The sequence below is a fragment of the Pristiophorus japonicus genome, chromosome 24 (assembly GCF_044704955.1).
Source record: "Pristiophorus japonicus isolate sPriJap1 chromosome 24, sPriJap1.hap1, whole genome shotgun sequence".
NCBI classification, from domain to species: Eukaryota; Metazoa; Chordata; class Chondrichthyes; family Pristiophoridae; genus Pristiophorus; species Pristiophorus japonicus.
Window position 1 is genome coordinate 19,109,473 of NC_092000.1, and position 14,091 is coordinate 19,123,563.

The 14,091-nt window shown below is 48.6% G+C and overlaps 1 protein-coding gene across 1 annotated transcript in view; it reads right to left on the minus strand.

Annotated features, from left to right (window-relative positions):
- The window catches only part of LOC139237978 (adhesion G protein-coupled receptor E2-like), a 92,363-nt gene that overhangs the window by 52,713 nt on the left and 25,559 nt on the right, over nucleotides 1-14,091 (minus strand). Inside the window, exons 4-6 of the mRNA XM_070867341.1 lie at nucleotides 12,692-12,844; nucleotides 3,229-3,348; nucleotides 823-881 (exon numbers count right to left, since the gene is read on the minus strand). Coding sequence (XP_070723442.1) covers nucleotides 823-881; nucleotides 3,229-3,348; nucleotides 12,692-12,844 — 332 coding nt within the window. The remainder of the gene's footprint in view (nucleotides 1-822; nucleotides 882-3,228; nucleotides 3,349-12,691; nucleotides 12,845-14,091) is intronic.

Below are 14,091 nucleotides of genomic sequence, written 5' to 3' on the forward strand. Positions count from 1 at the left end.
CATCGGTGGCCGTGCCTTCTGTTGCCAAGGCCCCAAGCTCTGGAACTCCCTCCCCAATCCTCTCGACTTTTTCCCAAGAGCAATGCTAAGCTAATCCCCTGCCTCACGCTCTCTCCATAACTCTGCTTCAAAGGTTCATCTGTTCCTTCCTAAAGAACAGGTCGCATTGCATTTAAAAAGTACTTGGAGGTGCACTTGAAGTGCCGTAGCCTACAGGGCTACGGACCAAGAGCTGGAAGGTGGGTTTAGGCTGGATAGCTCTTTCTTGGCCAGCACAGACACGATGTGCCTCCTTCTGTGCCGTAAATGACTTTGATTTTACGATTCTAAGAAGTGCAATGGTCTCTATCTCAACTATTCTCTGTGACGAAGCATCCCGTGCTCCAATGAACCTTTGCAGAAATACATTTCTTTTAACCTCCCTCTTTATGTGCTTTGTGACTGTTTAAATTGAAAGCTCTCTGTTAGACCGAGTACTGTTTAACTCCAAGAGGTATGACCCTGGCTCTGCTTTATTAAGGCCCAAAGTCACTAATATACAAAATGGCTGGCCTTTTATACTTGGGCTGCACACACGTGCATGCAGCCCAATGGCCTCCAACACTGACGCCATCTAGTGGCTAGTGATCCCAAAAGTACATACATGACACTCTCGGTCGCTGACTCCACATGAGGTAATATTTCTCTTTTCACCCTATCAAAACCATTCATCATTTTAAAAGCCCCTATTGTATCTGCTCTTAGCCTGCTCTGTGCAGGTGGGAAAAGTCCCGGTATCTCAGTCTTTGCCTCATCGCCATCGCTTCGAATCATGGTAAATACCTGCCCCGCCTCGGGGGAATTGTTCAAGCTGCATTGCTCCATGTCGACCTTGATCAAATCTGTGAAGACAGGAAAACATTTAAGATGCAACTAAAATGTTAGAAAAGCAAATGAGATTTCTGTCCCAATGTCTACATGGGAAGTGTGAGATTTATCGCAGCATGGAGTCATATCCCAGCCTGGGTGCAACGTCTCAGCGCACCTCAGTGTCAGCCGTGGCTCAGTGGGTAGCACAGTCACCTCCGAGTCAGAAGGTTGTGGGTTCAAGGCCCACTCCAGAAAATTGAGCTTAAAAATCTACGCTGATATTCTAGTCAGAACACTGCACTGTCGGAGGTGCCGCCTTTCAGATGAGATGTTAAACCCAGGCCCCGCCTGCTCTCTCAGGTGGATGTAAAACATTCCCAGGGCACTATTTCAAAGTAAAGCAGGGAAGTTAGCCCCGGTGTCCTGGTCAATATATATCCCTCAATCCACAAAGCAAAAAGAGATGATCTGGTCATTATCACATTGCTGTTTGTGGGAGCTTGCTGTGCGCAAACTGGCTGCTGTGTTTCCTACATTACAACATTGACCATACTGCAAAAAATTGCTTCATTGGCTGTAAAGGGATTTGCAATGTCTGGTGGTGGTGAAAGTCGCTATATAAATGCAAGTCTTTCTTTATGGAGCCCGGAGGAACACTCCTGCTCCCTGCGGACAAGGAAAGCCAGAGGAGGGAAAGCACCTTGAGATGGCCTCTTGTGCACCCGGATCGTCTCTCTTTGTCTTCACCTGGCGGGAAAGGTACGATGGCTTCCCGGCTCGGGCCGCGATGCAATCGGAGCCAATGTGCGGGTTTAAAGATGAACCTCGTAATAGAGAGTGCCACCTAGTGCACTACTGTGGTAATGTAACTGCTATGCAAAGACAATAAAGGTCACTTGATGTGTTGGAGCCACCTTGTCGAGTGTGTTTGTTTGTGATGTTGTAAAGAATATATCACAGACCCCATTGCCTTTAGGTTGCTCTGTAGGTCCTGTGAGATGTTGGCCGCTAACTCGATCGCCCGGTTTCTGCCAGGTCGGGTTACACGCGCCCTTTGATTGGTTGTCTGAATATGATATATTCTTTACATCATCACAAACACACTCATCATCATCATAGGCAGTCCCTCGAAATCGAGGAAGACTTGCTTCCACTCTAAAAGTGAGTTCTCAGGTGGCTGACCTGTCCAATGCGGGAATTACAGTCTTTGTCACAGGTGGGACAGACAGTGGTTGAGGGAAAGGGTGGGTGGGGAGTCTGGTTTGCCGCACATTCCTTCCGCTGTCTGCGCTTGGTTTCTGCACGCTCTCGGCGACGAGACTCGAGGTGCTCAGCGCCCTCCCGGATGCACTTCCTCTACTTAGGGTGGTCTTTGGCCAGGGACTCCCAAGTGTCGGTGGGGATGTTGCACTTTATCAAGGAGGCTTTGAGGGCGTCCTTGAAACGTTTCCTCTGCCCACCTGGGGCTCGCTTACTTGGTAGGAGTTCCGAGTAGAGCCCTTGCTTTGGGAGACTCATGTCGGGCATGCAAACAATGTGGCCCGCCCAATGGAGCTGGTCAAGTGTGGTCAGTGCTTCGATGCCTGATCGAGAACACTGACGTTGGTGCGTCTATCCTCCCAGGGGATTTGCAGGATCCTGCGGAGGCAGCGTTGGTGGTATTTCTCCAGCGCTTTGAGGTGTCCACTGTATATGGTCCACATCTCTGAGCCATTTAGGAGGGCGGGTATCACCACTGCCCTGTAGACCATAAGCTTGATGCCAGATTTGAGGTCCTGGTCTTCAAACACTCTCTTCCTCAATCGACCGAAGGCTGCGCTGGCGCACTGGAGACGGTGCTGGACCTCGTCGTCGATGTCTGCCCTTGCTGATAGTAGGCTCCCGAGGTATGGAAAATTGTCCATATTGTCCGTGGATTTTGATGACCGGGGGGGCAGTGCTGTGTGTCGGGGTCAGTTTGGTGGAGGACCTTTGTCTTCCCGATGTTTAGTGTTGGTCCCATGCCTTACACATTATACACAAGATGGCTCTACAGGAACTTGTCGTCGTGACTCTTTTATTGTATTTACAGTAGTTGCATTACCACAGTATTCGGCGGGGGGGGGGGGGCTCTATGTTACAATGATCACAATCGAACTGGTCGTTCTCCAGCTACACTTGAGCCATTGCAAACTTAAAATCAACTGCTTCGTGGAAGTGGATCAGGCATCCGAATATCGTGATTGCAATAGTGGCCGGGACAGGGGCGAGAAATGTGTTCAGAGTAATCAATTCATACTTATCGATACAGTTGAATATTTAAGCCTTAAAATCACTGAAATATAAATAGAATTCATCTCCTTTTATTGAAATACTGGGTCAGGTTATTGGTTTTCTTACCGATCTCAGTGGGGCTGCTGGTCGTGCTCTGGGTCGGCGCTCCTTCACAAGTGAAGCTTCCCTGTGTATTTCTGCAGATGCCGTGAGGACCACAGGGGTCTACAAGACACTCGTCAATATCTAAAACCAGAAATACACATGAACACAGGTTGCCACCATCACCCCGCCAGTGTTAACAAGACAAACGAAGCCCCTTTCTGGTCTGGCAACGGCCCAGGTTTGGTGGGTCAGGTGCCCACCTCGACTGGTGGGCAGGTCGTGGGCGGAGAGCAAACCCACCCCCCCAGACTTTGAGTCTGTGTATTCCTGAGCTCAGCCTCGTTAGCAGAGGGTGGGAGGGCTCGAGGTGTCGATAGGGTCTAGGGCTGTGAGTCCGTCCCTTGTTGGCCCGACATCTCTGCAGGACAAGGGATGGTGGGGTTTAGAGATTAAAAAATTGAACGTAAATTTGACTAAAAATGCCTGTTGCAATGATGGTGGTTTGACGGACACTTGCTGCCAGCTCATGTTCAGTTCGAGAGTTTTGAAGGAGAGGTTCAGTGTCCCCATTTGAGATTGTAGAGAATGCTCCCGGTCCGGCAACGACGCGATTTAAGATTCTCATCCTGGTTTTCAAATTTCTCCGTGGCCTCACCCCTCCCTCTCTCTGTAACCTCCTCCAGCCCGACAACCCTCCGCGATCTCTGCACTCCTCCGATTCCGGCCTCTTGAGCATCCCCGATATTAATCACTTCACCATTGGCGGCCGTGCCTTCAGCTGCCAAGCTCTGGAATTCCCTCCCTAAACCTCTCCGCCTCCCTACCGGAGTCCCCCTTCCTTCCCCGGGAGATGCTTCCCAATCAACAAGGTGGGAGAACGGAAAGCCTTGGCCACAGTGTCGACATTAGCTTCAATGCTGACGACAGCCAAAATGTTCAATACTAACCCCTCCCTGTCTATCTCTTCCAATTACACTGGGTAGGGTTCAATGTTCTTACCTACACAAGGGGTTGGCGAAGACACTTTAGTGCCCTTGATGGGCAAGGAAAATCCTTCGATACAGTCACAGAAGATCCACGTCGGTGTATTGCGACACACTTGATTGATTCCACAGGTATTGGACACACACTTATCAACTGCAATGGACGCCAAACAAACAGATACAGATTCAACAACATCAGAAGAGACGACAAAGAAAAAAGAATAAGAAAAGGTAACACCTTCATCCTCAACTTTATTGAAAGCTCAAAGAGTGGTTCAATGGGCGGCACTCTTGACTCTGAGTCAGAGGGTTGTGTAGGTTCAAATCCCACTCCGAGGACAGAAGCACATCATCAAGAATCACTGAGGGAGTGCTGCTCAGTTGGATGTGCTGTCCTTCGGATGATGTCAAACTGAAGTCTTGTCCGCTCTCTCGGGTGGAAGCAAAAAGATCCCAGGACACCATATTGAAGAAGAACAAGGGCAGTTCTCCCCCGGGTGTCCTGGCCGATATCACCCAACATCTAAAAGCTGATTATCTGGGCATTGTCACGTGCCTCGTTTTGGGAGCTTGCTGTGCGCAAATTGGCTGTCGCGTTTCCAACATTACAGCAGTGACGACACGTCAAACGTTTTTAATCAGCTATAAAGCGCTTTTGAACATCCTGACGTTGTGAAATGCGCTAAATAAAAGTCTTTCTTTCTGGACTTTACGAAGGAAAATAAAGCCTTCACTTTGGCACTGGGTTCTTGTTTTACCGGTGAATTCACTGGTGCTTCACTGAAATCCGCTAGTACAGGTGCAATTGACTAGTTATGGCTCATTTTATATTATACGTGAGCCTGTGAGAGAGAGAAAGAATTGCATTTATTTAGCGCCTTTTACGATCACTGAAAGTCTCAAACCTCTCCACAGCCAATTAAATAGTTTTGGAGTGTAGTCACTATTGTAATGTGGGAAACACAGCAGCCAATTTGCACACAGCAAGCTCCCACACACAGCAACGAGGCAATGACCAGATCATCTGTTTTATTGATGTTTGCTGAGGGAAAAATATTGACCCAGGTCATCGGATGCGAACTCACCTGCTCTTCGGGAGAGTGGGGAGCACCAGTTCCAACTGTCACAGGAGCATCCAGTCGTGCCCCGGTAACTGCCCCCAAAGGAAGTGGAGTGTGGGAAATTGCACTCCGCTTCCAGTGAGGGGTGGTAAGGCCAATTCTGCGGCGGGAGCAGGACTTCCACGCTGGGGGCTAAAATTCCCTGCCCCAGAAGGTTACAGCCCCCACGGTGAGAGCCTGTGTGGGGAGGCAGAGGGAAGATGAGGGGAGACGGGGGCGGGGGATGGAGTGGAGAGTGGTGGAGGTGGGGGGGGCGGAGAAACTCGGGGGGGGGGGGTGGGGACAGGAGGGGCCACATTGCAGCGGAGGTCTGGGGGGGATGAAGTGTGTTGGAGGGGCGGGCCTGGGGGCTCTGTGCCTTGGTGCGGGGAGTGTTCGGAGTGGGGTGGACGGGTTGACTGCGCAGATGGCGGTTGGTGGATGTGGTGTGGTTGGTGTCGCGGGGGCGTGGCTCCGGGGTGGCCGGGGCTGGGAGCTCGACATCCGGGGGTGTTCAGCATTTGGGAAGGACTGACGGGACGGGACGGGTTGGGTGCGGGGGGAGTGTTCCCGGTGTTGGGTGGGTCCGGAGCCGGGGGGGGTGCACGCTCTTGGGATGAGGGTGGGCTGTTTTGGGCTGGGATTGGGAGAGACTTCTTCACTTGGGGAGTTGTTGGCCTGTGGGGTTCCCTGCCGCGGAGAGTTGTTGATGCCAGTTCATTGGATGTGTTCAGGAGGGAGTTGGATGTGGTCCTTGCGGCTGGGGGGGTCGGGGGTGTGTGGAGGGGGCGTGGGGGGGGGGAGGTGCTGGGGTGGGTGATCAGCCATGATCTTGTTGACTGGCGGTGCAGGCTCGAAGGGCCGAATGGCCGACTCCTGCACCTATTTTCTATGTTTCTATGTTTCATCGAAATAGTGCCGTGGGATCTTTTACATCTACCTGAGAGAGCAGACGGAGCCTCATGTTAATATCTCATCCGAAAGATGGCACCTCCGACAGTGCCGCGCTCCCTCAGCGCTGCACTGGAGCGTCAGCCTAGATTGTGAAGTGGGGCTTGAACCCACAACCAATTTAGAATATAAGGCATAAGAAATAGGAGCAGAAGTACGCCATTTGGCCCCTCAAGCCTGCTCCGTTATTCAATAAGATCATGGCTGAACTGATCCTGGCCTCAACTCCACTTCCCTACCCGCTTCCCATAACCCTTCACTCCCTTATCATTCAAAAATCTGTCTACCTCCACATTAAATATATTCAATGACCCAGCCTCCACAGCTCTGTGGGGTAGAGAATTCCAAGGATCCACAACCCACAGAGAAGAAATTCCTCCTCAGTTCTGTTTTAAATGGGCATCCCCTTATTCTGAAACTATGCCCCTTAATTTTAGATTCCCCCACGAGGGGAAACATCCTCTCAGCATCTACCCTGTCAAACTCCCTCAGAAGCTTATACGTTTCATTAAGATCACCTCTCATTCTTCTCAACTCCAATGAGTGTAGGTCCAACCTGCTCAACCTTTCTTCATAAGACAACCCCTTCATCTCAGGAATCAACCTCGTGAACCTTCTCTGAACTGCCTCCAATGCAAGTATATCCCTCCTTAAATAAGGAGACCAAAACTGTACACAGTACTCCAGGTGTGGTCTTACCAACGCTCTTTACAGTTGTAGCAGGACTTCTCTGCTTTTATACTCCATCCCCCTTGCAATAAAGGCCAACATTCCATTTGCCTTCCTAATTACTTGCTTTACCTGCATCCTAACTTTTTGTGTTACATGTGCAAAAACCCTCAGAACTGCAGCATTTTGCCATTTAAATAATAATTTGCTTTTTTATTTTTCTTAGCAAAGTAGATAATCTCACACATTATACTCCATCTGCCAAATTTTTGCCCACTCACTTAGCCTGTCTATATCCCTTTGCAGAATCTTAGCATCTTCTGCACAACTTGCTTTCTCACCTATCTTTGTATCACCAGCAAATTTGCCTACATTACACTCGATTCCTTCATCCAATCCATGAATAGATTGTATATAGTTGGGCCCCAGCACTGATCCCTGTGGCACCCCACTAGTTACAGTTTGCCAACCACAAAATGATCTGTTCATTCCGACTCTCTGTTTTAGAAGCAAGCGATGTTTAATCAAGGTCCCATCTGACTTAGCAATGGACCAGACAGTAGGATCCACTCCAGTGCCCTTGGGGCTGAGCTAACACATAGAATCACGCAGCACAGAAGCCTGCCATTCGGCCCATCAAGCCTGTGCTGGTTCTGTGGAAGAGCAATGTAATCAGTTCCACTCGCCCGCACTTTCCCCATAATTCTGCAATTTTTTTTCTTTCAAGTATTTATCCAATTTCCTTTTGAAAGTCACTATTGAATCTGCTTGACCTCCCTTTCAGGCAGTGCGTTCCAGATCATAACGATTCACTGCGTAAAAAATGTCTCCATCTTGTCCCTGGTTCTTTTGCTACTTGTCTTTAATCTGTGTCCTCTGGTTATCAGCTGTCCTGCCAGTGGAAACAGTTACTCCCTATCTATATCAAAATCTTTCATAATTTTGAACAGTTCTATTAGATTTCCCCTTAACCTTCTCTGCTCCAAGAAGACCAACTCCAGCTTCTGCAGCCTTTCCACATAGCTGGAGTCCCTCATCCCCAGTATCATTCCAGTAAATCTCCACTGCACCCTCTCCAAGGCCTTGACATCCTTCCTAAAGTGTGGTGCCCAGAATTGGACGCAATCCTCCAGCGGTGGTCCTAATGCAAACCTCTGGGGGACATCACTGTATACGTCTGATAAACAACAGTTAACCACTACTCTCAGCTTTCTGTATCTTAGCCAAGTTTGTATCCACATCGCCACTATCCCTAGAATCCCGTGGATTCAATTTTGCTAACAAGTCTATTATGTTCCACTTTATCAAACGCCTTTTGAAAGACCACATATATGACATCAACTGCACTGCCCTCATCCACCCTCTTCGCTACTTCATCAAAGAACTCAATTAACTTTGTCAGACACGAATTGCCTTTAACAAATCCATGCTGGCTGTCATTTATTAATCATTCATTGTGCTCACATCAGAAACATCCGTTGTTATTCAGACAGACTCCATTGGGCACACAGGGGACGGGTCGGGCACAGATCCACAGTAGACGGCAAACGCACTGGCTTCAGAAGATCAAAGAGAACAAAGAATCACAACACTCTCATCCTGGGACTCATTGCGAGGGAGAGTAAAGTCCTTACCTTGACACTGAGCTTTGTTATATCGGTAAAGGTGAGTTCTCCATTGTTTGGGGCAAAGCCTCAAGCACAGGTACAGTAGAAACCTCCCATTGTATTGTTACAGATTGCATTGGACCCGCAAACTCTTGTTGTATCCAGACACTCATCAATATCTGTAATACATAAGAAAGTGACTTTACTAACTTAACCAGCTGTTGGGAGATCTTTTCAAACGTTATTTGGGGGGAGGTGGGGAAGCGGAGGAATGTTTTGCTCATCAGTGTGAAGATGTTAGGGCCAAAGAGCAGTGGTTGAAGTGGGACTGACGGGCACGACTCTGGAACTGCTGGCCCCCAAGTGATGGGTCCCACCTGCCAATCGGCCATCCCCTGAGGCCGGCCTAATGGACATCTGTCCCCTCGAATCCCGAGCCCACAATGGGCAGCAGTGTCCTAGAAAGAGCCAGATACTCAATGTGGGGGAACTGGGGGCCGGGTCTGGATACAGCCAGTAGTCAAGAGGTCACGGAGATGGAGATATATTCTGAATGGCCGGATGTAAATGGAAGGCATCACCTTAGGGTAGTAGATGGGGGGAGTGCTGGGAAGGGACAGTTAAGTAGCTGATGGGCTACGGAGAATTACACCATTATATTTCAGCTCTGTAATAGAAATATCACTGTAATATAACCCAGTTCCCTTACGGCCAACTCTCTCCTCTTGATAATAGCAGAAATATTCCTCGTGCAATGGATTTACCGTCTCTAGCTGCCACAAGCCAGGGATACAATCTCCCGTTTAAGGGCTAGACATTGTGTCGCGCCACGATTGGGGCGCTAGCTTTTACGGGAGCGCAAATGTATCGCCAGGCACTAAAGATTTGATTCTGCTGGGAACTTCCACTTTAGCGTTCCAACAGGGAGGTGCAGCGCTAAATCAAGCGCTAACCACTTCCCTTAGAGCGCAAAAGAGAGTGAGAGGGGAGGCAGACGCTGAGCGATGTTCCTGCAGCATTGGTGGTTTTTCAGGCTCCTTCCCTCCCATAAAGAGAAAGACCAATGCTGCGTTCATTGAAGCCTAGGGCTGTCTCTGCTGGATGCCGGCACCTGCGATACGCACATAGAAGCTCCAAGCGCTCTGAGAGAGTGCAGGACTGAGCAATCGTGGGGTCCAAAAAGAGCAGAATGCAACACACTGGGGACGTAAGAAGATTTTGGCCAACCTGACCACTGCTGCCTTTAATCAGCGCTCCCTAAGCGGCCGGCCGAGGTGACAACGCCTCCCGCAGATGCCATTTTTGAATCCTGGCGATGTTGCATGAGGCAGGAGCAAATATTGCATCTGGGGCAGTAACTTGGTGCTGCACACTGGATGAGGTCACGATCTCCCGGACGCGAGAGATTGAGACTCTAAGTCTTAGCGCCAGCGCAAACCCGCCAGGCAAATTCGCAGGTGTCAGTGATCTCGCCGCGCCCGGTCGGTAATCCCTTAGCGCCCCATTAGCGCCCCCCCACAGGCACGAACGTGAGGAGCAAACCAGGCCAATTTTTCCCCCTAACGGTTTGTACATGAAATGTTAAAGTTCTAAAACTTGTTTCCCCCACCAGGTAACAGAGTGTCGTCGGGGGAAAAAATGATTCCACTGGGATGGGGAGTGAGACTGTCCAAGCTTACATTCCTGTAAGAAATTGGGAATTAGAAGAAATAACTTGAGACAAAAAAGTCTCTGCAGACTGGTGTTAGAATTGAAGGATTCGTTCCAGGGTACAATAGCTGAAGTGACTGGAACATCGTGAACATTAATAACTGATAACGGGCAGCTCCAAACATCTGAAGGCCAAGAATGTCATGTCTGACTCCAACCGTAGGAGATTAAGGACAGGAGAGAAGGGTCTTCAGAAAGGCCCTCAGCACTGCACTGGAGCGTCAGCCTAGATTGTGAAGTGGGGCTTGAACCCACAACCAACTTAGAACATAAGGCATAAGAAATAGGAGCAGGAGTAGGCCATTTGGCCCCTCGAGCCTGTTCCATTATTCAATAAGATCATGGCTGATCTGATCCTGGCCTCAACTCTGCTTCCCTGCCTGATCCCCACAACCCTTCACTCCCTTATCGTTCAAAAATCTTTCTACCTCCACATTAAATATATCCAATGACCCAGCCTCCACAGCTCTGTGAGGTAGAGAATTCCAAAGATCCACAACCCTCAGAGAAGAAATTCCTCCTCAGTTCTGTTTTAAATGGGCAACCCCTTATTCTGAAACTATGCCCCCTAGTTCTAGATTCCCCCACGAGGGGAAACATCGTCTGTGCAACTACCCTGCCAAACCCCCTCAGAAGCTTATACATTTCATTAAGATCACCTCTCATTCTTATAAACTCCAATGAGTGTAGGCCCAACCTGCTCAATCTTTCTTCATAAGACAACCCCTTCATCTCAGGAATCAACCAAGTGAACCTTCTCTGAAATGCCTCCAATGCAAGTATATCCCTCCTTAATAAGGAGGCCAAAACTGTACACAGTACTCCAGGTGTGGTCTTACCAACGCTCTTTACAGTTGTAGCAGGACTTCTCTGCTTTTATACTTCATCCCCCTTGCAATAAAGACCAACATTCCATTTGCCTTCCTAATTACTTGCTTTACCTGCATCCTAACTTTTTGTGTTTCATGTACAAAAACCCTCAGAACTGCAGCATTTTTCCATTTAAATAATAATATGCTTTTTTATTTTCCCTACCAAAGTAGATAACCACACATTTTCCTATTTTCCCACATTATACTCCATCTGCCAAATTTTTGCCCACTCACTTAGTCTGTCTATATTCTTTTGCAGAATCTTTGCATTCTCCGCACAACTTGCTTTCTCATCTATCTTTGAATCATCAGCAAATTTGCCTACATTACACTTGAACCCCTCATCCAATCCATTAATAGATTGTAAATAATTGAGGCCCCAGCACTGATGCCTGTGGCACCCCACTAGTTACAGTTTGCCAACTACAAAATGATCCGTTCATCCCGACTCTCTGTTTTAGAAGCAAGCGATGTTTAACCGAGGTTCCGTCTGACTTAGCAATGGACCAGACAGTAGGATCCACTCCAGTGCCCCCTAGGGGCTGAGCTAACACATAGAATCACGCAGCACAGAAGCCTGCCATTCGGCCCATCAAGCCTGTGCTGGTTCTGTGAAAGAGCTATGTAATCAGTTCCACTCGCCCACACTTTCCCCATAATTCTGCAATTTTTCCTTCCTTCAAGTATTTATCCAATTTCCTTTTGAAAGTCACTATTGAATCTGCTTGCACCTCCCTTTCAGGCAGTGCGTTCCAGATCATAACGACTCGCTACGTAAAAACATTTTCCATCTGCTCCCTGGTTCTTTTGCTACTTGTCTTTAATCTGTGTCCTCTGGTTATCAGCTGTCCTGCCAGTGGAAACAGTTACTCCCTATCTATATGAAAATCTTTCTTAATTTTGAACAGTTCTATTAGATTTCCCCTTAACCTTCTCTGCTCCAAGAAGACCAACTCCAGCTTCTGCAGCCTTTCCACATAGCTGAAGTCCCTCATCCCCAGTATCATTCTAGTAAATCTCCACTGCACCCTCTCCAAGGCCTTGACATCCTTCCTAAAGTGTGGTGCCCAGAATTGGATGCAATTCTCCAGTGGTGGTCCTAATGCAAACCTCTGGGGGACATCACTGTATACGTCTGATAAATAACAGTTAACCACTACTCTCAGCTTTCTGTATCTTAGCCAAGTTTGTATCCACATTTCCACTATCCCTAGAATCCCGTGGATTCAATTTTGCTAACAAGTCTATTATGTGCCACTTTATCAAACGCCTTTTGAAAGATCACATATATGACATCAACTGCACTGCCCTCATCCACCCTCTTCGCTACTTCATCAAAGAACTCAATCAATTTTGTCAGACACAAATTGCCTTTAACAAATCTATGCTGGCTGTCATTTATTAATCATTCATTGTGCTCACATCAGAAACATCCGTTGTTATTCAGACAGACTCCATTGGGCGCACAGGGGATGGGTCGGGCACAGATCCACAGTAGACGGCAAACGCGCTGGCTTCAGAAGATCAAAGAGGACAAAGAATCACAACACTCTCATCCTGGGACTCATTGCGAGGGAGAGTAAAGTCCTTACCTTGACACTGAACTTTTGTTATATCGGTAAAGGTGAGTTCTCCATTGTTTGAGACAAAGCCTCCAGCACAGGTACAGTAGAAACCTCCTATTGTATTGTTACAGGTTGCATTGGACCTGCAAACTCTCGTTGTATCCACACACTCATCAATATCTGTAATACATAAAAAAGTGACTTTACTAACTTAACCAGCTGTTGGGTGATCTTTTCAAACGTTATTTGGGGGGAGGTGGGGAAGCGGAGGAATGTTTTGCTCATCAGTGTGAAGATGTTAGGGCCAAAGAGCAGTGGTTGAAGTGGGACTGACGGGCACGACTCTGGAACTGCTGGCCCCCAAGTGATGGGTCACATCTGCCAATCGGCCATCCCCTGAGGCCGGCCTAATGGACATCTGTCCCCTCGAATCTCGAGCCCACAATGGGCAGCAGTGTCCTAGAAAGAGCCAGATACTCAATGTGGGGGAACTGGGGGCCGGGACTGGATACAGCCAGTAGTCAAGAGGTCACGGAGGTGGAGATATATTCTGAATGGCCGGATGTAAATGGAAGGCATCACCTTAGGGTAGTAGATGGGGGTAGGGCTGGGAAGGGACAGTTAAGTAGCTGATGGGCTACGGAGAATTACACCATTATATTTCAGCTCTGTAATAGAAATATCACTGTAATATAACCCAGTTCCCTTACGGCCAACTCTCTCCTCTTGATAATAGCAGAAATATTCCTCGTGTAATGGATTTACCGTCTCTAGCTGCCACAAGCCAGGGATACAATCTCCCGTTTAAGGGCTAGACATTGTGTCGCACCACGATTGGGGCGCTAGCTTTTACGGGAGCGCAAATGTATCGCCAGGCGCTAAAGATTTGATTCTGCTGGGAACTTCCACTTTAGCGTTCCAACAGGGAGGTGCAGCGCTAAATCAAGCGCTAACCACTTCCCTTAGAGCGCAAAAGGGAGTGAGAGGGGAGGCAGATGCTGAGCGATGTTCCTGCAGCGTTGGTGGTTTTTCAGGCTCCTTCCCTCCCATAAAGAGAAAGACCAATGCTGCATTCATTGAAGCCTAGGGCTGTCTCAGCTGGATGCCGGCACCTGCGATACGCACATAGAAGCTCCAAGCGCTCTGAGAGAGTGCAGGACTGAGCAATCGTGGGGTCCAAAAAGAGCAGAATGCAACACACTGGGGATGTAAGAAGATTTTGGCCGACCTGACCACTGCTGCCTTTAATCAGCGCTCCCTAAGCGGCCGGCCGAGGTGACAACACCTCCCGCAGATGCCATTTTTGATGCCTGGCGATGTTACATGAGGCAGGAGCAAATATTGCACCTGGGGCGGTAACTTGGTGCTGCACACTGGATGAGGTCACGATCTCCCGGACGCGAGAGATTGAGACTCTAAGTCTTAGC